Below are 27,838 nucleotides of genomic sequence, written 5' to 3' on the forward strand. Positions count from 1 at the left end.
ATTCGCCAATAGCTACATGTTTGAGTTCTTTCAAGTTTTTGGTTATTATGAGTAAAACTGCTAAAAACGTTTGATTACAAGTCTTCATGTGCACACACGTCTGTCTTTTCATTTGGGTAAATACCGCGAGTGGGATCGCTGGCCGTAGGTGACGTGCATGGCAAGTTTTGTAAGAAACCTCCCAAGGGTTTTCCAAAGTGGTTGTGCCGTTTTCCATTTCAGCCACTCATGGGGCGCCTGGGCAGCTCAGTCAGGTAAGCATCTGACTTCAGCTCAGGTCATGATCTCTTGGTTTGTGGGTTCGAGCCCCACATCGGGGCTGTGCTGACAGCTCAGTCTGAAGCCTGATTTGGATTCTGCCTCCCTCTCTTTCTGCCCCTCTGCTCATGCTATATCCCTGTCTCTCAAGAATAAATAAACATTAGAAAAATTAATTTTAGCCACTCGTAGGCTTATCGATTTTTCTTTCCCTGGTTCTTGCTTTTTTATGTCCTAGTTACACAATTTTAGCTTAATCCAAGTTTCCTAAGATTTTCGTCTGTGTTCTCTTCTGCATGTCATGGTTTTGGCTCTGACATTTAGGTCTGGGATCCGTTCTGGGTTAATGTTTGCACTGCACGTGAAGCAACAGTTGGTTGGGCCTCCTCCCCTCCCCCGCCTCCACCTGTAGGCGGCCGGCTGATCCGGTGCCATCGGTCGAGAAGGCTGTCATTTCTCTACTGCTGCTTTTGTACCTTTGTTAAAAACCACACTCAGAGACACGTGTCTGGCTGTCTTTCTTCATGTGATGTCGGGACTGATCCGTGGGTGCCAGTGTCTGCAGTCCTTTTCCGTCGGTTCCGACGGCCTCCTCACCTTACTTGTGATTTTGGACAATATCGCTGGACCGTCATTTCATTAGAGGGCGCAAGTTGGTGACACTCTAAATCTACGATCCCTCCTTCATTTATTAACTAGAGTTCTTTTGTCTACAACAGCCTTCATCAACTGTTTGGTTACTTTGAGGTAGTTTTATGGAGAAGGCGAAATGACACTTGATCTTTTCCTTCTTTGCCCCTCGTCAGGGTAACAAGTGGATGATTACCTAACATTCTTCAATGGCGATCGGTGGAGCTTACTCGGGTTTTTTTTGTTTGTTTGTTTTTCGGATCTGTATAAACTCACGGATTTTAGTATATTTGGTGTATCTCAGTACATTGTGGTGGTTATGCTTTTGGATGCCCAAATTGTCACTCTTGGGTCGGGGGAGTTTGGTTTTTGCTTCAGTTTGGTTCTTGCAGTAGACATAGCTCCACCAGGCGTCGGTGGTTTTCTTGCCTTTTGTTGGGGCAAGGAGACCCCAGCTCATCCATACACTTCCTGCCCTGGTCCCAGGATTGACTGTTGATCTGGCAGGCCTGGTTCCTAGATGGGGCGTGGTGTGGAAAAACCACCGTTTGGGTGCTTATTGCTATCGTGTTAGCTGGTTTTCATTTGTAGGCTTTTTCAAAGCAGATCTAGATTTTTTTTTTCTCTCTCTCTAAATGAGAAAAGACACCATCAGTTCATACGGACGTCTCCAGCTCCAGTTTGGGAATACGGGGCTTTTACTCAACAGCCATGGTATCGTATTTGCACGTCTTTGCAATTAGTCTTAAAAATCTTTGTTTCTAACGTTAACAAATGTCCTATTTATTCCCCCCCGTGAAATATGTATGACAGTTTCAGGATGACGGCGTAGCATTAGTTCCAGCGCCGTGGCTCCTAAAACAACTCAGGGCTCCTTTCCTGCCTTTTGTCCCTGGGACCCATCCCACTGGGAAGGTGGATGGAATCCAATCACGTGAGCTACTATCCGTCCGTGCTGCCTGGAGGTAGAGCTAGGTTCAGTTGTGTTGCTTTCATTGTTTAGGATTTGATTATTACGATCTTGCTTTAATTTAGTTTGGTAATTCAGTAAAAAACGGATATTTTTCTGAAGGCAAATCTAGCAAACAGGGTCCCCCCACAGGAGTCCAGCTTCCACTGTTTCTATCTGGAGTCCTCTCTCGTCACCGGGGACTGTTTGTACAGCTTCCTCTTTGCATTTGCACACCAGGAGCACACGTGCACACACGTTCCTCCCCGCGTAGGCAGTGGGACGTGCACCCTGCACGCTTCCCGGGGCTGCCTGTGGTTGCCCTTCCTCCCGACAGCCCAGACCCCCTCCTCACTGCTCGGGAAGGGTCAACCACATGCGCACTTTCCTCCGGCCTTTGTGGTGCCGAGGGGCGCCGTGGTGACTGTCTCGCCGGTTAATGGTTCCACGCTTTTGTCGGTGATCTTCGGGATACGTTCCTAGAGGGGGATTGTTGGTCACAAAGTAAATGCATATCAAAGGCAATTTTTTAAGCCTGTGGCGTGTAGCGTCCTGGAGACACATTCTCCTTTCTTTAACCGTCGACATTACTGCCATTGTATTTTACTAGTAACGTAACTGTTAGCGTTATTAAGAGCTTGCTGCTACACGTACTGTTGTGAACATATGTGTGACTATAGCTTTGATCTCGTTGGGATTGTTTCCTTACGATGTTAAGGAGATTATGTCCTTATGATAGAATCCTAGAAATGGAGCTCTTGGGTCAGCTCTTGGGGCATGAACGCCTTTGGTCTCCGCACAGACCCCCAGCAGCTGCCTTTCCGACCGCCTGCCTCCCTGCACCCCCTTTTCTTGCCCCGTCCGCAGTCTTCCTTCTCGGCCCATCCATCCTGTGGCTTCCGCCGCCTCGGTGATGCTCCGGCGCTGCCAGGATGAATGCACACCGCCTCCCCCCGGCCCCCGACCCTTTCACAGACCGCGGCGGCACTTGGTGCCCTGCTGCCACTCGGCAGATTCTCCCGGAAGTGCCTCTGCCGTCCCCACCCAGCTGCTTTGCACGATGGAGTCCTCCTTGGCGTGTCTTACTGTTCCTTGCATGTTCTTTCCTCTGCTCTAGACTGTGAACTTCTTGTGGGGGACTGTGTAGCTCAGAAACTTACGCCCCAAGTAAGTCTGCAAGCCCGGGGCTCTGAGATAGGGGCCCTGTCCCAGGGTCCCAGGCGAGGGCGTGGCACCAGGGAGTGACACGGAGGTCCCCGCTGCGGCTCCCAGTGACCTCCAGATGCCCTTCAGAGCCAGCTCTCCTGGGAAGCCGGGCCCCTCTCCAGCTTCCCGTCCCTTTTTGTGGGCCCAGCATTACCTTTCATCCAAGGCCCTCTTGGCCCTCCCCTTGCCACACATCCCCCACCCAGCACAGACCGCCCCACCCAGTGGAAGGGCCTCTCGAGGCCCAGAAATCACTGCACTCTGCTGGGTTCATGGGAAGTGGGGGGGTTAGCTCCCTCCCCACCCCCCCACCTGTCTCCTCAGGTCATACCTGCCAGAGTCTCTCTGACCCAGGGCCCCGCATCTCCGCTGCCCCGGGTGGCTGGGCTGGGCCCACAATGTCACTGCTACAAGGGGTTCCCTGAAATGAGCGTGGTATCCCTGACACGCTTCCACCTTGAGACCCCCGGTCACGTCCCCACCTTACCGCTAAGGCCACTGCTGACCACCCTGGGTCCGAAGCACCTTTCTCCCCCAATGCATTCCATATTTACACGTTTGCTCTGGGACACCATGCCGGGCGCATACTCGGCCTCCGTAAGTATTTGTTGACTGAATGAAGACGCTTCTCTTGGAATTTTGTTTTTCTTTGATTTTGAGAAAACGGTTGCAAAGCTTAGGGCCCTGCTGAACGATGTCTCTTGCCCTGGTGACTTTCGTTTCGCAGGGGCTGTACAAAGCGGACCAACGGTTTGGGCCGGGCGTGGAGACCTACCCGGACGGCAGGCAGGACGTCGGGCTGTGGGTCCGGGAGCACCTCATCAAACTGTGCACGGAGGTTCCCCGCAGCTTCTCCATCCACAACTACCCTGAGTACTCGGGCTTCCTCACTCACTCTCCTGCTAGACTCAGCCTCTCAGATGAGGAGAAGGTGGACTGGGACCAGCCGGAGGGACAGGACCCCTTTTTCTATGACTATAAGCGGTTTCTTCTGAACGATGACCTGACTCTGCCTCCAGAAATGCACATTTACTCAACCGACAACAGCCACCTGCCCATGACCTGCTCTTTCCGCAAAGAATTAGATGCCCAAATCTTCCTTAATGACATTCCTCCATTTGCTGAGGATGAAGAACCCTGGTTTATAAAAAATGAGACCCCTCTGATGGTCAAAATCCAGAAGCAAACCTACAAATACAGGTAACTTGCCCCATCTTTCTTTCCCTCCCACGACGGGCCCGTGCTCGGGGCTGGGCTCCTGGGGGGCCTCTGGCACCTGGCTGAGTAACCCGCAGGGTTATTTCTTGGGTTCACGTAAAGGTGCTTCTCCTGTTTGAGGCAGTGCAGCGACGAAGGGGGAGGGAGAGCCGTGCGGGGCCGGTGAGCTGGGACACACGCCCCGGGTTGCGAGCATGCAGGTGCAGGCGGGTGCCGTGGCCTCGATGTCTGCACAGGGGCCCGGGATCCTGCTCACCTGCTCTGGAGAAGGAGTGGTCAGGAGGTTGCTGGGGAGCACGGAGTGAGGGCAGTCCCTAGAAGAGTGTAGAGCCTTGGGAGGAGCTGTGGAATAGGGTCAGCCGGGTCGATGGAGCCGAGTTCAAATCCTGGCTCTGAGACCTTGCGTGTGTTTGCTCTGTGCAGGTCGGAGCCCGTGCTCCAGCCTCTGTGGGTCATGTCTGCACACAAGGTGCACACGAAGAGATGTATGAGAGCAGGTCTGAGCAGAAAGCCGAGGGTGGGAGAGCCGGGGAGGGGTGGGCTGGGGGCTGGCTGAGCCTCTGGCTTCTCGATGTCTGGGAAGGCGTGGAGCTGCTCCGTTGGTCTCCAAAGATCAACCCAGTCTCCAAACCCCCAACCCAGTCCAGCTCTGGAAAAGTAGGCAGCCACCTGATGAAAACTGATTTTTTTAAAGTTAAAAATTTTAAGAATATTTTCATTTACTAAACTTTGTCCTCAGATATAACTAAAGTATTTTAGAATCCAGGTTTGGTAAGCACAAGTGGTTACTTATGCATTCATATACCCACCCACCCATGTACCACCCCTCCATCCACCCACCCCCCCCACCCCTATATCCACCCACCCACCTGCCCACCCGCCCATCCACCCACACACCCCTCCATCCGTCCATTACCCACCCACCCACCCATCTATCCATCTACCCCCACTCATCCATCGATCCATCCACCCACCCCTCCATCCACCCACCCCTCCATCTGTCCATCCACCCATCTATCCACCTACCCCCACCCATCCATCCATCCATCCATCCACCCACCCCCCCACCCACCCCCCCATCCACCCACCCACCCCTCCATCCGTCCATCCACCCACCCACCCATCTATCCATCTACCCCCACCCATCCATCCATCCATCCATCCACCCACCCCCCCACCCACCCACCCCTCCATCCATCCATCCATCCATCCACCCACCCACCCATCTATCCATCTACCCCCATCCATCTATCCATCCACCCACCCACCCTTCTATCCACCCCTCCAACCACCCCTCCATCCACGGACCCCTCCATCCACCCACCCCTCCATTTGTCCATCCACCCACCCACCCATCTATCCATCTACCCCCACCCATCCACCCCTCCATCCACCCACCCCTCCATCCACCCATCCATCCCTCCATCCCTCCACTCCTTCACCCCTCCACCCCTCCACCCATCTACCCACCCCTCCATCCACCCCTCCACCCCTCCACCCATCCACCCACCCCTCCATCCACCCATCCACCCACCCACCCATCCATCCATCCACCTCTCCATCCACCCACCCACTCCTCCGTCCACTCACCCACCCATCCCCCCCGCCCATCCATCCACCCACCTCTCCATCCATCCACCCATGCACCCATCTATCCATCTACCCCCATCCATCCATCCACCCCTCCATCCACCCCTCCATCCACCCACCCACCCCTCCATCCCTCCACCCCTCCACCCCTTCACCTCTCCACCCCTCCACCCATCCACCCATCCCTGTATCCACCCATCCATCCACCTACCTGCCCATCCACCCATCCAGCCATCTACCCCTCTGTCCACCCATCCATCCATCCATCCATCCACCCATCCATCCATCCATCCCTCCCTCCACTCCTCCATCCCTCCATCTATCCACCCATCCACCCATCCATCATTCAGACATCAACTGAGCCAGTAATTGTTGGTAAATGTTGGGTACAGAAGCTGCCATAAATCTATAGGTTCTTGACCATGAAGGAGGTTATGTGTGCACAGGAGGCTGAAGTGCGTGGTGGTGAATGGGCCATGGGACTTGCATACTCTCTACTCAAATAGCAGAGTGAGCGAGAAGTGGATGTGAGTGCTTGGTGCTGAGTGCCGGACCCACGTGTATCCCTGGCCTCCTTCCCGCCCAGGGTCCCTCCCTTGAGAACCCCTTCCCCAGCACAAATGGAGAGACTGATGAACCAGGGATGCCCAGGGTCCCCGCTGTGTCTCCAGGAACAAGAAGGCCCACACCAGCTGGAACATGGGTGCCATCTTGGAGGGGGACCGGAGCGGCTTTGCGCACCATGGGCCCAAGGAGCAGCTTTCCAAGGAGATGATCCTGCGGGCCGAGGAAGGGGACTATGACTGGATCTACAGGATCCTCAGGGATGACCTCGCCAGCGCCGATGTGGCCGATGCCAAGGGCTACACTGTGCTCGCTGCGGCCACCGTGAGTCCCAGTGCCGGGTCGCCTCCCCTCAGTGGGGCCACCGTCCTCCAGCAGGGGCTTTGCCGGGATGCCTGCCGTCCTCGTGAGGCTGGCCTTCTCCCTCCAGGTTCACTGTCACACTGACATTGTCAACCTTCTGCTGGACAGCGGGGCCGACGTGAACAGGTACACGGACGAGGGCCTCACGCCGCTCAGCATGTGCTTCCTCCTCTACTACCCGTCCACGTGCTTTAAGCCCAACATCGCTGAGAGGATGGTGCCCAAGTCCCAGGTCAGCCCCGTGGCCCTGCAGCTCCCAGCGCGGTGCCCCGTCTACTATCCGCCTGTCCGTCTCTCCACCCAGCAGTGCACCTCCCCGCGCCTTGCACAGGTCAGGCTCAGATGGGGTGAGCAGACACTGAGGCCTGCGGGCGGGGAGTCGGAGCGGGGGGACGGGGCCGGCACGACGTCTAGGGATGCGTGTCCCACGTGAGCCACACGCGCAGTGGTTGGGGCTCTGAGACCCCTCCTGCGGGCTTCAGGGAAGGAATCGCAGGGTCGGGGAGTGAGGGAAGGAGTGAGGCCCGCCTTTGCCCATGGTGAATAATGTTGCCTGGAGCTTCCCCAGGCAGGCATTGGTGTGAACTGCTCCCGGTGGTTTTGGGTGTAGGCCCAGCAATAGGATAGCTGATCACACGGCGGTCCCGTGTCTCATTCACTGAGGAACCACTCTGTCGCCACGGTGGCATCTCTTGACGCTAGGTTCCAGTGCGGACTGGGGGGCTCCCGGCCCAGGGCGGGCGATGCCCAGGGGCTGGCTCCCTACAGCACAGGGCACCCTGGTGTCTGTCTTCTGAGCGCCGGCCCGAGGGGCAGTGCCTGCAGGGGGCACGCTTCCGCCCCTCAGGAGACCCTGGACCCTAACTGTCAGCCCCACGAGGCTGCCCGGCCTTGACAGCTGCCGAGAAAGCCTTCGGAGGGGCTGGGGCTTTCTCTGAGCGGGGTCGGGGCCCCTCCCGGGTGGGTGAGGGGACGGCACTGGACAGTGTCCCCTTGGTGGGGTCCTTCCCTCACCTCATCGCGGGCTCCTGAATCTCTTCTTCGGGGAAAGGCTCTTACTGCACCCCGGCCTGTGCCCATGGTGCACAGCCTCCCTCAGCTGCCAGACACTCCCTGAACCTCTGCCTCTCCGGGGCCCCGGCTCTCCCTGGCCCGTGTGTGGTTCTTGACGTGTGGCCGCACCAGGTCATCAGAGTCCAGGGTGGGTGGGGGCACACCGGCCGGGGCCCCAGTGTGCGGTGAGCAGGTGCACACAGGGAGCCCGCCAGAGGCCCTGCTGCCCTGGGTGGTCCTGTGTGCGGGAGGCGGGGTGGGGGGGGGGTGGTCCCTGGGAGGAAGGAGGCGACATCCCTGCAGGAAGACTGCGGTGGAGGGTTTGTTTTCGTAGCAGCGTTAACGTGTGCCTTGTGAGTGCCTTCTCCTTCCTGGTCAGAGGTTGTTAACTCAGAGTCCCGACCAACTTTCAGTTTCAATGTGATCATAGGAACGGGGACGGGGGGAGACTGTGTCGGTCCTTGTGTTGCCCCTCGGCCGGGAGCTTCTAGGGACAGGGGCTGACTTTGTCACCACAGCCTCTCCAAGCCCAGAGCATCTTCGGGGGGACCCTGGCCGCAGGGGAAGCCTCAGTGATTATTGGTGAAGGCAGCGAGAGCCCCAGAAAGGGTTTTATTTGTACACTTAAAACACTGGTAAAAATCGCTCCTCTCCTCTTCTTTGAAACTTCTTATTCTGGAAAACATGGCACGCACACAGAATAAGCAAAGACGGTGGCATGTGTGGGAGCTTGCGCGGACCCGTCACCGAGACTAAGCAGCTGCCAGCACACGGCTCACGCACCACGTCCACACCCCCGCCTCCCCCGCCAACTGCGCTCATCTTAGCGTGGATTCCTCATCAGCTCGCTTCAGCCAGAGACGTCGGCTGAAGACACATTCTTCTGTCTCCCTCTCAACACACCGCAGACACTAGCATCTCACCTGAAAACTTTGTTAAGTCCTGTGGGATCCCACCCAGGCAATTTTCCCGGGTTCCCACGTAGCCTTCCTTTCAGACCGGAGATACATGAATCCAGACCCAAGCAAGTTCACACGCCGCACATGTTGAGAAGAGTTACTCTCTTCCAGCCCAGGGCAGGCTCCCCGCCCTTTCCCGAGTCCAAGGAACCGGGTGGCTTTCCCGTGCCGGGCCTCACCGGCCGCCTCCGGGTGGGCAGCGCGCCCCTCTGCCACCTGCACCCTGTGCCCACCGTCCCGGCAGAGGGCCCTGGCCCACGGAGCCGCCTCTGTCTACCACCTGGCCCTTTACGGATGTGGGTCGCAGGGGGTTGGGCCCCACTGCCAGGGATGCTGCCCCCCGGCTCTGGGATGGGGCCCAGGATCCGCATCCCCGGCCACGAGGATGCTGCTGGTCCCGGGACCACACCGGGGACGCAGAGGCTGTGCGTCAGGCTTGCAGGGCGGCCTCCGCGGGCAGGACCGTAGTGTGAGCCGCACTGCTGGTCGCGAGTGTCGCGCAGATGCCTCTAGGAACCACAGTAAAAAGAGGTGGAACAGGTGGAATTAATTTTGACGTATTTCATTTCACTGGTGTCTCCACAATTTATCATTTCATTGGGTCATTCGTGTAAAGACAGGAGGGCAGTCTGCGTTCTTTCTCTGGCCATGCACACACCGGTTTGGGATGGGCCTCACGTCGAAAGCTCGGTTGCCACGTGTGGCTGGTGGCTGCCATGTGGCTCAGGTTTCTGTGTGAGGCCCCTGAGATGTGTGCCTCCCTCTCTCGGTTTTTGCAGAGTGCTTTAGCATGGTCAGCTAGAAGCCTTGAAGGTCACTCCCAGCCTTTAGGGCTGGTTCCTGCTAGAGAAATCGGTTAGATAGGATTGTCACTCTGATTTCTTCTTTCTTCTAATTTTCTCTCTCTCTCTCTCTCTGTCCCTCTCTCTTTTGGTACTTTCCAAAGGAAGCTCCAAATATGCCAGTAAATCCCAACCTTACCTTCTCATTCCCTGAAATGGCCATGGAGTCCATCTATTTCGAGGACCTGGTGCCCACCCCAGGCAGCCAGGAGCAGAAGTCCATCGTGTGGGGCAGCGAGGAGGACCATCTCTCCCCGGGTGCCCGGCTGTCTCAGGAGTCCCCCGACCTGGGGAGCAGCCCTCAGAAGCAGGACTTGTCACCGTGGGACAGTTCCAGTGACCTGGAGAAGGGGCCGGACGGCACGGAGGGGAGTCTGGGCAGGTGCACGCTGGGCAGCCAGGAGACGAACTTCGAGTCCGCCGTCTGTGTGCGCAACTTCTCCTTCGGGCTGTCCCAGGACCTCCTGGAGAGGAGTGCCCAGGCCCACAGCATGCTGAAGGCCCCCTCCTTCAGTGCCACCGGCTTCGACAAGGGCACCATGAGGAAGATGGCTCTGGCCGTGGTGGAGTAGGTCGCTGGGGTGTGGGCGGCGGGGCCGAGGGTCACTTTTACGGGTGGATCTCCTGCTTGGTGGGCCGGCATCACCTCCCTGGCCACCAGGAGGAGGTGTTTCCAGAGGTTGTGTCCCACACCCCCTGAACCTACAGGGGTGCCGTGGGGCCCGTCCTGCGCGCTGCCTCCAGGGTCTTAGCGTGGGCATTCTGTGCATGGCTCAGGGTTGGGGCCTGGTTGTGACCTTAGGGGAACGGTAGCAGTGAGAGGCTAGGAGATGTGCCCTGTGGCTTCCAAAGTGCAGGTGCTCATATACATGTGCCCCCCCCCCCACACACACACCTGAACACCCGCACACACTCACATGCCCCTGCACACGCCCACGGACACGCACTCTCCCAACCCGCACCTGCACGGCCACGTACACTCATATATACCCACACACACCCGTGGACACACTCTCGCAACCCACACCTGCATACCTGCACACACTCGCTCGTCCCCCTTCCCCTGTGGACACACATCCCCCACGCTTGTCCTATACATTCACACAGGCACTCCCACATGGGCTTGCACAATTCACGTGCACACACTTCACGTGCACAACTCACGTGCGCAACTCACGCGCACAATTCACGTGCCCCCTCACTCGCCCTGCACAGCTGTTCTGTACTCTCACGCGCACTTGTCCCCCCTGCCCTCTCAAAGTGTACCCCCCCCCCACCCCGGCGTCCCAGACCCTGTCAGGGAGTCTGCAGGTGGACACGATTCTTCTAACAATCCTCAGACTCCGCGTGCGTTCCCTGCACAACGTCCCCATCTCCCCGGCACGCGTGCACAAGAGACAGCATCTCGCTGACACTGCACTTGACGGGGCAGGGCTTCCTCAGTCATCACACCCTGAGCCCGAGTCCGTGCCTTTCTACCCCATGTGATGAGATGGGAGGGACGCCCAAGGCGCACATGCTCCAAACCAGGGGGATGGTCTTCTCGAAAGCGCCTCTCCGACAGCGAGAGTGGAGAGTGACGCCGCTCTTACATGCGAGAGGACCAACTGGCATGCCACGGTCACTCGTCCCCACGCGCGTGCTCAGCCTCACACTTCAGGGAGGCAGCTCACAGTGTGTGTGGACAGCAGTGACGCTTCAGTGACATCCCGCCTGTCCAGCAGAAACGGGAATTTTGGAACCCGTGCACCGCCCCCCCCCGTGTTCTCTAATGACACGTGTCACACTGGGGTGGGCTCAGGTCTTCCCACGTGACCAGGTCCTGGTGTTGCACACCTGAGCGGGGTCGGGAGTCCTCGTGGTGCTGCATTCTGAGGCAGCCAAGCATCCGTTTTTCATAAAACTATGCTATTTTCGTTAAGATGCGATGGGTTTGTTGCTCTTTAAATGTATCAGCAAATCTTTTTCAAAATTCTCATTTTGACGGCAATACAGTAGACATGGGTGGATGGAACCTGCGTAAACAAAGCTTTTTGGGTCCTCAAAGGATTTGAGGAGTAGAGAGGGGTCCCGCGAGCAGGAAGTTTGAGAACCGCTGCTTTAGATCGGCCCTGCACACCCGCTGCCCTCTTGCCCGTGCCTCCTGGTTATGCGCTGGGGTGGGGTCGGAGGGACCGCCAGACCCTCTGCCTTCCTGCTGTCTTAGCTGTTCCGAAAGCCTGCTTGGCTCATCACCTTGACCTTCTTCCTGCCCAGTGGGGCTGTCGTGGATGTATGTATGTACGTGCACGTGTATGTGCCCAGTGTGTGTGTATGTGTGCGTGTGTGTGTTCTCTGTGTGTGTGGCACGTGCCCGTGTGTATGTATACACACGTGTGTGTGTGGTGTGCACGCATGTGGTCGTGCGCGTCGTGTGTGACGTGCGTGTGTGTACGTGTGCGTGCTGTGTGTGTGGTACCTGTGTCCCCGTGCAGTGTGCGTGTTGTGTGTGGGCGTGCGTGCCTGCATGTCTGGGTACGGTGTTGTGCCCTACGTGTGCTGGGTGCTCTGTGTCATCCGCTTACAGCCACCCCGGGAGGGAGGGCTGGTCCCCACCTCACACCCCGTGTGGCGGATGACCTGAGCAAGGCCGAGTGAGCACCGGACACTGGGGTGGGACGGGGCTGCGTCTGGACCCCAGCCCGGCGGGGGCCGGCTCAGGTGTGGCGACGGCGGGAGCAGCCCTGGTCCAGGGCGGGGGCCGGTGGCCTCGGGGAGGCAGGGTCCTGGGCGGTTCCGGGAGAGGCCGTGAATGCTGGGGCTCAGGTGCCACACGTTCAGCGCCCTCCCGAGCCCCCTTTACCGGGGAGCGTCGGTCCCGACTGGGACCGGGGTGCTGTCCCGTGCCTGTCCCCAGCCTGTGACTGTGTCACCCTGGTCCTTTCAGACGCAGAACCAGGTGGCTGACCATCGAGCTGCTGCTGCACCGAGGCGCGGACCCCAACCTGTGCCGCGTGCCCATGCAGGCCCTTTTTTTTGCCGTGAAAGCTGGGGACGTGGCCGGGGTGAGGCTGCTGCTGGAGCACGGGGCCAGGACCGACATCCAGCTCCCAGCTGAGGTAGGACCCGCGGGCTGGGGGTGGGGACCAGGGGGCAGGGGCGGGCTGGCGGGGGGCCCGTGAGGGGAGCGGTCAGAGGGTGCGGCGCGGCCAAGGCTGGCGGGTTCTTTTGGCTTCAGCCGCCGCCCGGTGTCCCTGTTCAGGGGCAGGTGGGTCTCGTGTGGCCAGCCCCTCGGCCGGACCGCGCACCCCTTCTTTCCTGAGCATCTGGGAACGTGAGTGCGGGATAGTGGCACGTCCGTGGGAGACCCAGGGAACCTCGTGATAATCTTTCAGGTTTACCGATTGGACTCTGCCTTGGGAACTAAGGTCGTAACCTTTCAACATGGCTCCGAATCGGTTCACTTATTCTTGCCTTCGTTCATTCCCAGTCAAGCGCCTGTTACTTACACAGTCCTCCTTCGGGGGCATTGGGCTTTAGTAAACTGTTGGGGTAGATGGTAGGGGGAGGAGGAGGAGGGTGCCTGTGCCCGGAGAGCGCCTGTGCGCCGCGGACTGATGTCCTCCCGACTCTTCTCCAAGGGCGCCTCCTGTTTCCCCGACACCCTGCTTTGCGGGTTCTGGTTGCGGGACACGGACGGCCCTGTGCCTCCGCCCCCTCGTGCTGCGTGCTCCTGGCCGGGCTCTCCTCCCCAGTCGGCTGTGCTCCCTCCAGGCTGGCCCGGGGTGTGCGCCTCTGTGTGGCCGGCCCTGACCAAGCACGGCCCAGCAGCCCGCGGCTCTCCCAGGAGTGGCTGGAGGGTTGCTGTGGGCGGAGAAGGACAGGCCTGGGCGGGGACCGGAGTCAGGAGCCGCATGACCATCCACCGGTGGCATCCATCCCTTGGAGGCCCGGCAGGAAGGGCGGGGCTTTCTCGCGGGAAGGGCGGGACAGCCGGGCTGTAGTGAGGCTGGCCCACCGGGGCCCCTCTGCGTCCACAGGGCTGGTAGATGGAATTGGAGGGTGCGTGTCCGTGGTCCCGTGCGGGCGGGCCTCGATGTCCTGAACATCACGATGAGGCCCGGATGGTGCCGTGGGGTCTCTGAGAGGTGTGGCGCGGGCGGCCGCGCTCCCGCCCTGGACGGGGCTCTCAGCCTGGGGGTTTTGCTCACCCGGGAGCCGGACCTCACCCCTGCCCGTGTGGCCTCTGCAGCTGGGGGCCCTGACCCCCCTGCACATCGCAGCCGCCCTTCCCGGGGAGGAGGGCGTCAGGATAACGGAGCTGCTCCTGCACACTGTCACCGACGTGGACGCCAGGGTGGCCGACGAGGATGACGTGTACAAGCCGAGCAAGGTGCCCTGTCCTGCCGCGGGAGGGGGGGCGGGGGTGCCGCGGGCCCCAGGAGGTGCCCCTGCACACGGTGGTACCTTTATTGCCCTTGCTCTGAACGGGGTCGGCCTACTTCTCCGTGTGCCCCAAAGCCAGCGGGGCCCGCCCCAGTGTGTGCGCCCCGCCGACCCTCTCCGGGGCGCGTGGGGGATGCACTGTCGCGTTCGAGAGGGTTTCGCGGGACGGTGCTGGGCCCCGCGGTCTGGGGAGGGATGCTCTTGCTGGCCTGTGGGAACCCGTGTGAGTCTGCGTGTGAGTCTGCACCCGCCGGGTCTCCGGCCCAGCCTGGCCGGGCGGGAGCTGAGTGTCTGGGCCCTGGGGGGCGAGGCTCGGGGCCAGCGCTGGTCCCCCCTGTCTGCACAGCTAGACCTGTTGCCTTCAAGCCTGAAGCTCAACAATGAAGCGGGCCCGGCCGGCATCTACCACAGCAGGCCTACGTGTGTGCCGGATGAGGGGGGCAGGACGGCCCTGCACGTGGCCTGTGAGCGTGAGGACAGCTACAAGGTGAGCCGGGCCTTTCCGGGCCGGGCGGCATGCGTGTGTGGTGTGTGTGCGCACGCGCATCTGAACGTGCGCACGTGCGAGTGTGTGGATGTGGGTGTGTGCACGTGCGTTCCGTGTGCGAGCTCGTCCTCGTAGGCCGGTCTGCTCGTGTCTCCATGTGCACGTGTGAGCAGGCTCTGCATGTGGTGCTTCGGGGACGCGGGCCCGTGTGTCTGTATGTGGTGGGGGCGGGGCAGGGCAGCGAGCCCACGGCCCCCGTCAGTCACCGTCTCTGACTCGGGACCCCAAGGCTGGGCCTGTCCTGCGGAGCCCCGGGCTTTGACCCTCCGGCATGGGAGCCTCTCAGAGGAGGCCGAGAGGTGGGTCGGGGGGGGGGGGGGGGGGGGGGGGAGCCGGGAACCAAACCTCACTCTGTGCTGTAGTGGCCACCGCAGCCCGGGCTGCTAGGCCTCGGAGCACGTAGTAAACTGAGCCTCCGTTTATGCAGCCACAAGGTGAAAATCGCAGACGGCTTCTCAGGTCTGTGGCACGGGTGGGTTCCCCCGCACAGCGTGGTGATCAGTCATGCTGCCTGTTGCAAGGGAGTGAGGGCCTGCATGAGGGTAGGCGGGGGGGCGAGGGAGCGGAGGTGGGAGGCACCCAGACCCCCCCTGCTTCATGGCGTCCCTGGTCCGTGCCGCTCGGGCTCCGGCCACTGTGCCGAGCAGAGCCTTCAGGGGTTTCCGCGCCCCACGCTAGGAGCAGAGACGGCTCGGCCCCGGGAGGGCAGGCCGACCCCGGGCCCGGGCCGCGCGTGCCAGGCCTGGGCTGTGAGTACAGAGCTTCCCACCCCACACACCTGCGTCTTTGCACTGATTACAGATTTGGAAGCGTTACGGGGGAACAAAGCCGGGAGACAGTAGAGGCATGGTCACCATTAGGTCCAGGGTCATTAGGTCATCGGAAGGTCAAGGGCAGATGGCAGCTTCGCGCCCCTGTTGAGAGATGGGGGCTGCCGCCGTCCAGCCGTGCAGTGTTCCGGGGGGAGGAGGGGAGGGAGAGCCCCTCAGCAGATCTGGGCTGGCACCTCCTTGGCCTGGCCAGGGCGGGAGGGGGAAGGGGCGTGCGCTTGGAGGGAGGCCCGGCCGGTGCACGGGGTCCACACACCTGCAGGGGGAGTCGGGCCCTCAAAGAGCGTTCCGGAATTGAAGCTGCAAGGGCCACTCCTCTCAAGCGCTGCCCTGCACCGTCCCTGAGCCCTGGAGCTGGGCCAGCCCTGCTGCCCCACGGTCGGTCCCCTTCCTCTGAAAACAAGCTTCAGGGCAATTTGCGCGCCGCGTGCCCTTCCCGTTTTGCATCAGAAACGATGTGTGTTTGGAAAGCCCCTTCCCAGTTCGAGGATCCACCCACCCGTCCGTTCATCCGTCCCAGGTCTGGAAGAGGCAAGGTGCTGGTGTGCAGGAGATAGCAACCAAGCGGCAGACTTGATTCCATGGTGTTTGAGTTCATGCTCGATGTCCGGTGCTCCTGGGAGTCCGGGCACCTCTGACCTGCCGTCCTGCCTTTCTCCTCACCCAGTGTGCCAGGGACATAGTCCGGCTCCTCCTCTCCCACAGAGCGAACCCCAACGTGCTGTGGAGTGGCCACTCCCCACTCTCCTTGTCCATCGCCAGTGGCAACGACCTGGTGAGCATGTTCCAAACCCGCTGGCGGTTCACCTGCAATGTTTGTGCCACTCAGTGGCCCCCCGCCCTGGTCAGTCTTTGGGATTTGCTGTTGTCGTGGTGGCTTGAAGACGGCACGGGGCAAGGGGCGTGTTGGATCCCCTCTCCCGTGGCTGGAGCTCCTCAGAGAAGGGTATAGGAAGGAAGGTGAGCAGTGAGGGTGGGGGTTCACCTGGTGGCCGCTCCATCAGGGTGGGTGGACCCAGCGTCCCAGGCACTGACTCCTCAGTGCACCGGGAAGGGCACCTTGGCCAATACCCATTTCCTGCTGCTGCCGAGAATGTGTATGTTCGCCATGAATCCATCCACCTGTCCGTCCGTCCATTCACCTACCCCCACCCATCTGTCTACACATCTCTCCATCTATTCACCCTCACCCACTCATCCATCCACCAACCATCCATCATCCATCCATCCATCCATCCATCCATCCATCATCCATCCATCCATCCATCCATCATCCATCCATCCATCCATCATCCATCCATCCATCCATCCATCCATCATCCATCTTGCCTCCCTGCCTCCCTTCCTTTCCTTCCTTCCCTTCCTTCCTTTGATCTATAGTCCATCCATCCATTCATCCTTTCACTTCACTGTTATTTTTGAGCATCCACTGTGTGCCGGGCGGGCACCATTCTAGGCATTAGGTGTCAAATACGACAAGGTCTTTGCTCTCAAGGATCCTGTATTCTAGTCGCAGGAGACAGACCATAATCCAGTGTGTCACAGCATTTCAGGCAGTGAAGAGTGCTACGAAGACAGTAACAACTGGATAAGGGATAGAGAATGATGAAGGGTTTCCCTGGGGAGGTGACCTGTCAGCAGAGGCCTGGAGGAGACGAAGGCGTTGCTGATGAGGGCTGGTGCACCTGCTCTGTGCCTGGGTGGGTAGGTGGGGCACGGAAGCGTAGAGAGCTGCCTTCTGGGGCAAGGAAGCTCTTGAGAGAGCCCCACAGTGTGTGTCACGTCCGGCCAAGCCGCTCTCACTCCTGGCTTCCTGGTGGCACTCGGGCCAGTGGCTGGGGACCCGGCAGGGAGCGAGTGAGATGTGCCCCACTCTGCGTCTGGTCAGGTGAGCACAGTGGCTCAGGTGCCCAGAGGGCAAAGGCACACGGGTTTCAGGGACGAGGGCTTCCGGGAGGTGCACCAGGCGCCACGCTGGCCCCCGGGCCGGAGAGCAGGACACGAGCCAGGAGCACTTTGGAGCAAGCGGACAGCGTGCAGAGAAAGTGCCAGGCCTGGGCTGCCCCGGCGTGTGTTGCGGCCCTCCCTGGGGGCCCCCGCGTGCCCTCTCCATGCCCCAGCGTTGCGCTCTGAGCCGGGCAGCAGTGAGAGGCACAGCAAGTGCCCAGGTGGGGCCCCCGTGAGGCCCAGGTGTGGCCGTCTCTGTGCTCAGAACTGTGGGAGCCTTACTCCGGGGACGATCTCCACACGTGAGGGAGGGGACCTGGCGGGGGCTCACGAGCCTGTCTGTGTCCAGATCGTGAAGGAGCTTCTGTCCCATGGAGCTGACCCCAACCTGCTGCTGACCAGAGGCTTGGGCAACGCCTTGTGTGTCGCCTGTGACCTCACCTATGAGCACCAGAGGAGCATGGACAGCAGGCTGGCCCTGGTGAGGAGTGAGGGGCGAGGCGTGATGGTGTAGGGGTGGCCGTGGAGGGCGGCAGGCCCTAGGGTGTAGGGTCTGGGGGGGCTGTGTCAGAACCCTTGGTCTAGCCTTCATTCCTCTGTGATGTTCAGATCCTTGAGAAACAATACAGAGTTCTTGCCTTTTGTGTTCTCTCGGCCTAAAAAATGTGAAGTGCAAACCCACTCAGCAGGCCAGACAGAAGTCCTCTGGCTTAACTCAAGAAAGTCGCAGGCCATCACTCTGGCTGGGCTGCGGGATCGTAGACCTTCTATGCAGAGCGGGCACCGGCCGGGAGTCCTGGTCAGGGACCTGCCGGAAAGGCATCTGGGGGGCCGTGTCCCGGGCGGGGACCCGGGGTGCCGTGTCCTGTCCATGGACGTGGCTCGTTGGTGTCGGCCCTGTTCTTCTAGGTGGGCTCAGTGTGACCAGGAGGCACTCTCTGCTTTGTAGGTCCCGGAAGCCCTGCTGTTCCCTCCGAGTCCCTTCCTGCCTTGCCAGCTGGTTCTGCCGGGCACCGAGGCACATCCCCTGCTGCCTCCCACCTCCCCTCCCTGGGCCTTCCACAGCCCTTCCCAGAGAAGTCCCTCCCCACAGTCTCGTGGCGCGGCTCTCGGTGGGCTCCTCCCTGCCCTGGCTCCACTGAGGGTCACAGTGTGGTTCCCTGCGAGCTGTGAGCGCCAGAGGGGGAAGCCGGAGGCGGAATGAGACCCTGACTTTCTGGAGGCCATCGCACTTGACAGAGGCATAACTTTATGTAAAAAGAACCAAGACTCCTTTCCTTTCTTTTCGAACATTTTCGTTTAAATTCTAGTTAACGTACAGCGTGGGATTGGCTTCGGGAGGGGAATTTGGTGATTCATCCCTTGCATAAGACGCCCAGGGCTCATTCCAACAAGCGCCCTCCTCAACGCCCCTCCCCCATCTGGCGCCGCCCCCACCCCACGTTCTCTATCGTTTAGAGTCTCTGGTGGTTTCTCTCCCTCTCTCCCCCCTTCCCATACGCTCCGCCGTTCTGCTTAAATTCCACAGATCAGTGAAATCATATGTTTATTTTTCTCTGACTTATTTCGTTTAGCCTAACACCCTCCAGTTCCGTCGATGTTGTTGCAAAAGACAAGATTTCCTTCTTCTTGATGGCCGAGTAATATTCCGTTGCACACGACACCGCACCCTCTTTATCCGTTCATTTAGCCAAAGGACACTTGGGCTCTTTCCCTGGCTTGGCTCTTGTTGATAGGGCTGCTGTACACACTGGGGTGCATGTACCCCTTTGAATCAGTATTTTTGTATCCTTTGAGTAAATACCTAGTAGTGCAATTGCTGGATAGTTTCTTGAGGACCCTCCTCACCGTTCTCCAGAGCGGCTGCACCAGTTTGCCTTCCCACCAACGGTACAAGAGCTTCCCCTCTCTCCGCATCCTTACCAACACCCGTTGTTTCTTGGGTTGTTACTTTTAGCCACTCTGACCGGTGTTTGGATTTGTATTTCCCCGACGATGAGTGATGCGGGGCATCTTGTGTCGGCCCTCTGTCTTCTTTGGAAAAGTAAGACTCCTTTTCTTGAGATCCTATTTCCAGATCCCGTTTTGAGGACCCTATTTTGTCCTGAGATTGTCCTCTGAGCACCTGGAAATGCCTGCAGATGGGCTTCTGGGGCCTCTCCGTGCTGCGTCCCGGATTCGGGGCTGGGTATTTCCGCTTGGCCCCAACTGTGCTATCTGCTTCCGTGATTGTTTGGCAGGTGGAAGGACTCTCTTTCTTCACCCTTGAATTGTCTCCTCTTTAACCTCGGAGCCTTCCCCTGGTCCCCTCAGCCTCTGATGTCTGCCTTGCTCTCCGGTGCCTCAAGGGGACCCAACAGCCCTGTGGGTTCTTGCCCCTGGCCCCAAATCAGCCAAGTCAGTCGGTTTTTCAATGACTTAATTACTTAAAATTTATCCACTTAATACTTTTTACGAAAACAAACATAAAAGAACAGCAGAGTGATGCCATATTGCCTCACCCAGAAGTACCAGTTATCAACACCTCCCCTGCCCACCTTCCGGCCTCCCTGGCACTTCCCTCTGCCAGCCAGCCAGCCCGCAGTGTGCCTGGCTCCAGGCGGGGCCGTCCAGCACGTCGCCACGCCAAGAAAGTCCGCGTTTATCAGATGTTTGGTAGGGCCGTGCGGCACCTGGCCCTCCCCGGACCCCCGCCGTCCTGCCATCGGCAGGCCTTCCTTCCCCTCGGGGTCAGCCCACATTGCGACTGCATCCTTCACCTCCTCCTGCCCTGACCCGAGCCTGCAGCCAGCTTTAGAAGCCACTGCATTTCCTCCTCCTCGACCCCTGAGCAAGTCCTTTAAGCCAGCTTCTTGCCCTTGCGACCGCAAGGTGTATCTGTGAGGTGTGAAAAGCCCAGGTGCAGCAGAGACGACGCAGAGGGCTGGCCTCCTCTCTGTGCTTCCCCGGTGAAAGGCACCCACCCCCCCACCCCCCCCCCCCCCCCGCCCGGTCCCAGCGTCTGCAGCTACAGTCAGTGGGGGAACGTGGGGCTGTCAGGGCTCTGGAACAAGAGAGTCCTTTGGTGCCTCTGGTTCTGGCTGCGAACGCGGTCAGCACATTTGAGGACAGGCTTGGGGCCTCCCACCCGCTGGCACTGTGCTCTGCTGGCTGTTTGGGGACCGCTGCGCATCTCTGACCGGCGGCCCCGCTCGGCTAGGAAGTGGACCATAGGCGGTACGGGCGGTGTCGGCCGATGACGGCCCGGTTCGCATCGGGTCATACTGGGCTGCACTGGGCCCGGTGGTTTTGCGGTTTTGTTAAGATGCCGCGCCGAAACTGTAACACCACGAGACCTCTTCACGGAACTCGCCCCCTCCCTCCTCGGTGTGAGCGGGGGCACCTCTTTTGGGTGCCATTCGCTATGAATGGAACGTGGTAAGTCTCCAGCCTGAGACCTTGCTGTGGTGGGCGCCAGAGGTCCCTCGCGCACGCCTACGAACCGACGCACTGCGTTCGCACGGGTGCGCCCACGCGCCCACAGTCACTGCGCGCCCGGGCCGCGTCGGCAAGGGGTGGTGAGCGGGACCGGCCTGGCGTTCGCTCTCCCGTCGCTTCCAGTCTGGGGACCGGGACGGTAACAGACTCCAGTTACAGACCTGCGGCGGCTCCACGCGGGGTGTCCGGGGGGGCTCCCCGAGGGGTGGCCCAGCCTGTGCTCCGCGCTGACTTCCCAGCCGTGAGGTCGGCACGTCTCTCCGGTCCGTCTGCTGACTCTCCACACGCCCGGGAGGGTGGCCCCTGGATAATGTGAGCGACAGTCCTCCTTGCTGGTGGCACCTGCTCTCCTGCTTGGGGCCCTGTCCTCGGGGCCACCCTCCCGCCATCCAGTGAGCGAGCCTCGGAAGCCTCAGGTGGCCTGGGTCACGGCACCGGGCACCCTGGTTCCGAATCCTGCTTTCTGCTGGCTGGGGCGTCTGTGCACATGTGACACAGGCTCTGTTCTCCACAGATTGACCGGCTCATTGGTTACGGGGCTGACATCCTGAACCCTGTGACACTCACACAGGGGGACAAGGTGGCTGTGGGCACAGCTGTCGATTACGGGTACTTCAGATTCCACCAGGTACGGCTTTACGCGCCTGTTGGCGATAGGGGTAGAGGACCTGGGGCCGCCGATGGCTCTCGGGCAAGGCTGGGCCACAGGCCCCTCACGCCGGACGGGAGCCCACCCCTGGCCTTCTGCAAGGGAAGACGTGGGCTCCCCCAGCGCATCCCGCTGGCGTGGCTGCTGGTGTGGCTGCCTGTGCGCCAGCGTTCTGAGCGCTGTTCTGCTTTGGCCCCACCGTTAGGACGTGTGCTCTCCGCCAGTGTCCCCCCCCCCATGGTGGCCGGCCAGGGCGGGGGCTGGGGCCCTGCGGGGTGTCCCCTCCTGTGGTGGCGGGCCAGGGCGGGGGCTGGGGTCCTGCGGGGTGTCCCCTCCTGTGGTGGCCGGCCAGGGCGGGGGCTGGGGCCCTGCGGGGTGTCCCCTCCTGTGGTGGCGGGCCAGGGCGGGGGCTGGGGTCCTGCGGGGTGTCCCCTCCTGTGGTGGCGGGCCAGGGCGGGGGCTGGGGTCCTGCGGGGTGTCCCCTCCTGTGGTGGCGGGCCAGGGTGGGGGCTGGGGTCCTGCGGGGTGTCCCCTCCTGTGGTGGCCGGCCAGGGCGGGGGCTGGGGCCCTGCGGGGTGTCCCCTCCTGTGGTGGCGGGCCAGGGCGGGGGCTGGGGCCCTGCGGGGTGTCCCCTCCTGTGGTGGCGGGCCAGGGCGGGGGCTGGGGCCCTGCGGGGTGTCCCCTCCTGTGGTGGCGGGCCAGGGCGGGGGCTGGGGTCCTGCGGGGTGTCCCCTCCTGTGGTGGCGGGCCAGGGCGGGGGCTGGGGTCCTGCGGGGTGTCCCCTCCTGTGGTGGCCGGCCAGGGCGGGGGCTGGGGCCCTGCGGGGTGTCCCCTCCTGTGGTGGCGGGCCAGGGCGGGGGCTGGGGTCCTGCGGGGTGTCCCCTCCTGTGGTGGCGGGCCAGGGCGGGGGCTGGGGTCCTGCGGGGTGTCCCCTCCTGTGGTGGCCGGCCAGGGCGGGGGCTGGGGCCCTGCGGGGTGTCCCCTCCTGTGGTGGCCGGCCAGGGCGGGGGCTGGGGCCCCGCGGTCCCTGGCGGTAACCTGGAGCTGGGCTGCAGGACCGGAAGATCGCCCGCTCTCCTTTCTACGCGCTGATGCCGGTGGACCGGGAGGTCCTCCTGGCCCGGAAGCAGATCCTGGAATACATGGGCTTCCAGCTGCGCCGCGCTGTCTTCGCCAAGGAGAGCCAGTGGGACCCGAAGGTGCTGTACCTGAGCAAAAGAGGTGGGTGGCGGCGGGCACGGCCGCGCGGGCTCAGGACCATCAGCTGAGAGCCGAGCCTGCTTCCCCGGAGCGTGGGGAGCGGTGCGGGGCCGGCCCCTCAGCTCACCGGCCGGCCAGCCACGTCTCCTCTGCGTGACAGAGCGTCCCCAGAAAGGATAGAATCACATACCCGGGATGGTGGCCTTTGTACCCGTGTCACCGAGGGGCTGGGGTCGTGACCCGCCAGGAGCAGCACAGGTCGCTGCTCTGGCTGCAGTTGGGTAGGAGATGCTCCCCTCCGGATGGCAGCTGCTGCTGGCCATATGCTGCCCTGGCCGCCAAGCCTCTGTGCCCAGCACGGCCTGTCCTCTGTGCCCCAGAAAGGCCTGACCTCTGTGCCCCAGAAAGGCCTGACCTCTGTGCCCCAGAAACGCCTGTCCTCTGTGCCCCAGAAAGGCCTGACCTCTGTGCCCAGCACGGCCTGACCTCTGTGCCCCAGAAAGGCCTGTCCTCTGTGGCCCAACACAGATTGACTTCTGTGTCCCAGTCACCCAACCTCTGTGCCCAGGCTGCCTGACCCCTGCAGCCTGAGATTTAAAAAACAGTTTCATTTACGATATCAGTAAGAATAAAATACTTATTAATACACTTAACAAAAGCAGTGCAAAACTTATACTCTGAACACTACATTGCTGAAATTAAAGGAGGCCTCGATAAATGGAAAGATGTCTCCGTATCAGAATCCCATTGTCTACTTTGTACAAACCGAGAAGCTAATTTAAAAACTCACATGGAATTACAAAGGTCCCAGAATAGCTATAGCAATCTTGAAAGAAAAGAACAAAGTTGAAGGACTCACGCTTCCTAAAGTCAAAATGACAAACTTACTGCAAAACAACAATACAAACAGTGTGGCGGCACAAAGGCACACACGGAACAATGGATGGAATACAGATCCCGGAAGTAAGCCCACGTGTATGTCCGTTAATTTTCAGCAAGGGTGCCAAGGCTTTTTAGTGAGGGTAAGAACAGACTTTTTAATAAATAGTACTGGGACAGCTGGTTATCCAGACACAAGAGAATGAAGTTTGACCCTACCTCACACCATATACCAAATTTAATTCAATTTGCATCGAAGACCTAAATGTGACAGCTTAGACTGCAAGTCTCATCAAAGAAAACATAGGGACGGGGCACCTGGGTGGCTCAGTCGGTGAAGCATCCGACTTCGGCTCAGGTCACGATCTCATGGTTCATGAGTTTGAACCCCGTGTCGGGCTCTGTGCTGACAGCTCAGAGCCTAGAGCCTGCTTCGGATTCTGTGTCTCCTCACTCTCTGCCCCTCCCCTGCTCGTGCTCTGTCTCTCTGTGTCTCAAAAATAAATAAACACTTAAAAAAAAGAGAGAGAGAAAACACAGGGACAAATCTACCTATCCTCAGACTTGGCAATGAATTCCTAGATATGACACCAAAAGCATAAGTGATGAAAGAAAAAAATGGATAAATTGGATTTCATCAAAATTAAAAACTTTTGTGTTTCAAAGGACACTATCAAGAAAATGAAAAGACAACCAACAATGTGGGAGATATACTTGTATGTAGGGTAAATTAAAAAATTTTAAATCTCCATAATAAAGACAACTGAATTAAAAAGTGGATGGGGCACCTGGGTGGCTCAGTCGGTTAAGCATCCGACTTTGGCTCAGGTCATGATCTCATGGTTCATGGGTTCGAGCCCTGGGTCGGGCTTTGTGCTGACAGCTCAGAGCCTGGAGCCTGCTTCGGATTCTGTGTCTCCTCGCTCTCTGTCCTCCCCCACTTGTCCTCTGTCTCTCTCTCAAAAGTAAATACTAAAAAAATTTTTTAAAAATGGACAAAGAGTATGAATAGAAATTTCTCCAAAGAAAGATACACAAATGGACATGAAGCACATGAAAAGATGCTCAACATCATTAGTCATTGGTGACGGACAAATCAAACTGCACTGAGAGAATCCCTTCGCACCCACCAGGAGGACGGTAATCAAAAAGCAACGCGTGTTGGCGAGGATGTGGAGGAAGCCCTCGTTCGGGGCTGGTGGGAACGTACCACGGTGTAGCCTCTTGGGAGAGCAGTCCAGCTTCCCTCGAATGTTAGTTGTGGAGTCGCCGTATGACCCAGCGATTCCACTCCCAGGTAGAAAGGCGAGAGAACGGAGAATATGAGTCCGCCCAAAACTTGTGCTCCACTGTCTACAGCAGCAGCATTTACACAAGTCAGAGGATGGAAAGAACCCCAATATCCGTCAACTGATGGATGAGCAAATTGTGGCACATCCACATGATGGAATGTGACTCACCCGGAAAAAGGAGTGGAGTGCTGCTACGTGTATGCACCTCAAAAACGTTATTTAAGCGGAAGAATCTGGTCCCCAGATACCACACACACACACACACACACACACACACACACACACAGTGTATGAGCTCGTTCATGTGAAACGTCCAAACTAGGCAGATGCGCAGAGACGGAGTAGATCGGCGGCTGCCTGGGACTGGACGGCCGGAGAATCACGGCGTGGTGGTTATCGGGCAGGGTTCCATTTTGGAGTGATGAGCACGTTGGACAGTTGGTCACGGCGATGGCTGCGCACCTGTGGATGTGCTAAGGGCCATTAAACCGTGCACTTGAACGCGTGAATTGGATGGAGTGTGGAGGGGATGTCACCGGAGCCGTTAAAGAGCCCCGGCACTGTAACAAAGAGGTGCTCTCGTTTCTCTGCCCGTGTCCTTTGAAACGAGTGGCCGTGATGCTGCGGCACCACGAGATCCCGCGTCCAGCTCGGCTTTACCGTCACCTCTCCTGGTGCCACGTGGTGTTCACCACAGTGGCTTTGACTCTGTGTGCACGGTCACGGAGCTGGCTCCCCGGGCCCACGCTCTAGCCCCTGTAGCGGCTGGGGTGCAGCCCTGGCTGCCGGTGGGCGCGGGAGGGACAGGGGAGGAAGGGGGGCCCCACCTTCTCTGTTCTCGTGACCGGCAGGTGTCTGTGGGGTTCCTGCCTAATTAGAGGTCAGGCGGCCTTCCTGGGGAGGACTGATGTGCTGTGTAAGGAGAGGAAGGCGGAGAGGTGCAGCGGACCCCCGGTAGTAACTAGGGGGGCTCGCCGGCCTCTGGCCCCCCAGCTCAGGTGCGTCCCGTTGCCAGCTGCCAGACGGCAGAGCCAGGAGTGTCCGCTCCAGAGAGTGTCGTGAGCTGGCCAAGGGCAAAGAAGCCTGGTGGCAGAGGGGCAGGGTGGCCAGGAGGCTGCAGGTGCGAGGCCAAGCATGCAGGAGCAGAGGGGGGCCGAGGGGTGAAGCCCCCCTCCCCAGAGGTCGTGGACTCCTCAACGGCCCCAGGCTCCGCCCTGTCTCCTCAGACTTGCCTTGGGCTGTAAAAGGCTTGGGGTCCCCCACCCAGTTCCCTGCAGTGCTGGGCGTGGTCTCCCGGCAGGAGGGTGGTTGAGGTGGGCAGCTCAGAGCTCCTTACACCCGAGGGCACCACGGCGCGACTAGGCGGGCCCGCGGGGACTGACACGGTTCTCTGTCCGTGCAGCGGAGCTGACCCCCTACCGCAGGCTGAAGCAGAAAAGCACCAGCCTGTCCAAGGAGCTCCACTTGGAGGAGCAGGAGCCGTAAGTGGCCGAGGGTGGCGGTGGGCCGGACGGTGTGACCGGCCTGACCCCCTGCCCAGGACAGCGTTGCTCCGTCTGAGCCCTGAGCAACACGGGCCGTGGCTGGGGTCACGGGTGCCGTCCTGGAGCGGCCCGGTGGGGTCTGAGCCTGGGCTCCGCTTCTCAGAGACGTCTCTGCTGGTGCTGCCCTGCGCCCCTGCGTCCCTCCCGGCCCCTCCCCCACCCGCTCCTCCTCGAGGTCATGGCTCTGCAACCACCCGGCCTTTCCAGAACAATCTCTTTATAGACGTACCCCCGCGGGCGTCCTGGAAGGTGCCTGCCCAGCGAAGCCTGCTGGGTGAGGTGGGGGTGAGGAGCGGGGACAGGCCGGGGGTGCGTCCACCCCGGGGCTCGCCTTGCTCCCGAGGCAGACGGCGTGGGGGTGCCAGGCTCACTCACAGTCGCACGGGGTGCCCGCTGGAGTCTGCTCCCCTCGTGCTGCGGCGCGTCAGGGTCTCTGACGCCTCGGCATCGTCTCCTCCGGGCCCTGGTGGCGGGCTTTCAGGCGGCAGAGTGTGCTTCCCGCTCTAACCGGCCCCATCCCTGGACGGGGACTTTGGGTCTTCTGTCCGCATGTGAGTGGCCATCCTGTGAGGGGGACGGCAGCTCCGGCGGGGACGGCTGGGAAGGGCCCCGAGCTCGGGGTCGGGCGGGCACGGACGGCGGGCCCTGCCCCACTGCCCGTGTGGCTCCTTTGCAGGATCCCCTTCTTCAAGTTCTGCTACTGGTGCGGCCGCTCCGTCGGGGTGCGCCTCGTGCCCTGCACCCGCTGCTACGGGATCCTGACCTGTAGCAAGTACTGTAAGACCAGGGCCTGGGGTGACTTCCACAAGAGGGACTGTGGCAGCCTGTTGGCCATCGGTGAGTCCAGCCGCCGGGCAGGCTGCGTGGGGCCTGCTGTGTGCGAGGACACGGGCACCGGCCCGTGGGGTGGCTGAGCGCGGGGGTCGCTTATTCCCTGAAGTCTCTCAGATTCAAGCCACTTGCCACAATTCCCAGACGGGCCTGTTGCGTAGACATTGAGCCTACCTGGTCCTTCTCCGGGCGTCGTGTGACCGTGGCTCCCTGGAGGTGGGCGTGGCCTGGGCGCCACAGAACTGGCACGTGATCCGGGGGCTCCATGGGACGTGTGAGGGGCGTTGCTGGACACGTGGGGCTCTGCTGGGCACGTGGGGGCTCCGCTGGACGCGTGAGGGCTCTTGTGGACGGCGGGGGATCCTTCTGGACACACGGGGGGCTCTGCCGGCCACACGGGGGCTCCACCGGACACGTGGGGGCCCCGGTGGGCACTGGTTTCCCTGGATCATAGGGCACTTGGCCTTGGCGCTGCTTCTGGAAGCTTCCTGCTAGCCCATCCTCCCTGCCTCCCCTCCTTTGGGATGACCTGAGGAGGAGGTACGGGCTCGTGGGTGGCGACGCCACACCAGGGCTCCACGGCCC

The 27,838-nt window shown here is 60.3% G+C and overlaps 1 protein-coding gene across 13 annotated transcripts in view; it reads left to right on the forward strand.

Annotated features, from left to right (window-relative positions):
* Positions 1 to 27,838, forward strand: part of ANKMY1 (ankyrin repeat and MYND domain containing 1) — a 54,367-nt gene that overhangs the window by 16,902 nt on the left and 9,627 nt on the right. For 7 of the 13 annotated variants that reach the window (XM_058699051.1, XM_058699030.1, XM_058699022.1 and 4 more), the window contains 13 exons: positions 3,771 to 4,243; positions 6,523 to 6,739; positions 6,846 to 7,109; positions 9,737 to 10,200; positions 12,559 to 12,730; positions 13,864 to 14,004; positions 14,404 to 14,544; positions 16,102 to 16,209; positions 17,731 to 17,862; positions 21,373 to 21,486; positions 22,563 to 22,728; positions 26,281 to 26,359; positions 27,099 to 27,259. In XM_058699051.1, coding sequence (XP_058555034.1) covers positions 3,771 to 4,243; positions 6,523 to 6,739; positions 6,846 to 7,109; positions 9,737 to 10,200; positions 12,559 to 12,730; positions 13,864 to 14,004; positions 14,404 to 14,544; positions 16,102 to 16,209; positions 17,731 to 17,862; positions 21,373 to 21,486; positions 22,563 to 22,728; positions 26,281 to 26,359; positions 27,099 to 27,259 — 2,632 coding nt within the window. Of the gene's footprint in view, positions 1 to 3,770; positions 4,244 to 6,522; positions 6,740 to 6,845; positions 7,110 to 9,736; positions 10,201 to 12,558; positions 12,731 to 13,863; positions 14,005 to 14,403; positions 14,545 to 16,101; positions 16,210 to 17,730; positions 17,863 to 18,330; positions 19,015 to 21,372; positions 21,487 to 22,562; positions 22,729 to 26,280; positions 26,360 to 27,098; positions 27,260 to 27,838 lie in introns of those variants that run through there. The other 6 variants (XM_058699059.1, XM_058699063.1, XM_058699062.1 and 3 more) reach the window with 6 other exon arrangements.

This window comes from Neofelis nebulosa, chromosome 2 (assembly GCF_028018385.1).
Source record: "Neofelis nebulosa isolate mNeoNeb1 chromosome 2, mNeoNeb1.pri, whole genome shotgun sequence".
In the NCBI taxonomy this organism is placed as follows: Eukaryota; Metazoa; Chordata; class Mammalia; order Carnivora; family Felidae; genus Neofelis; species Neofelis nebulosa.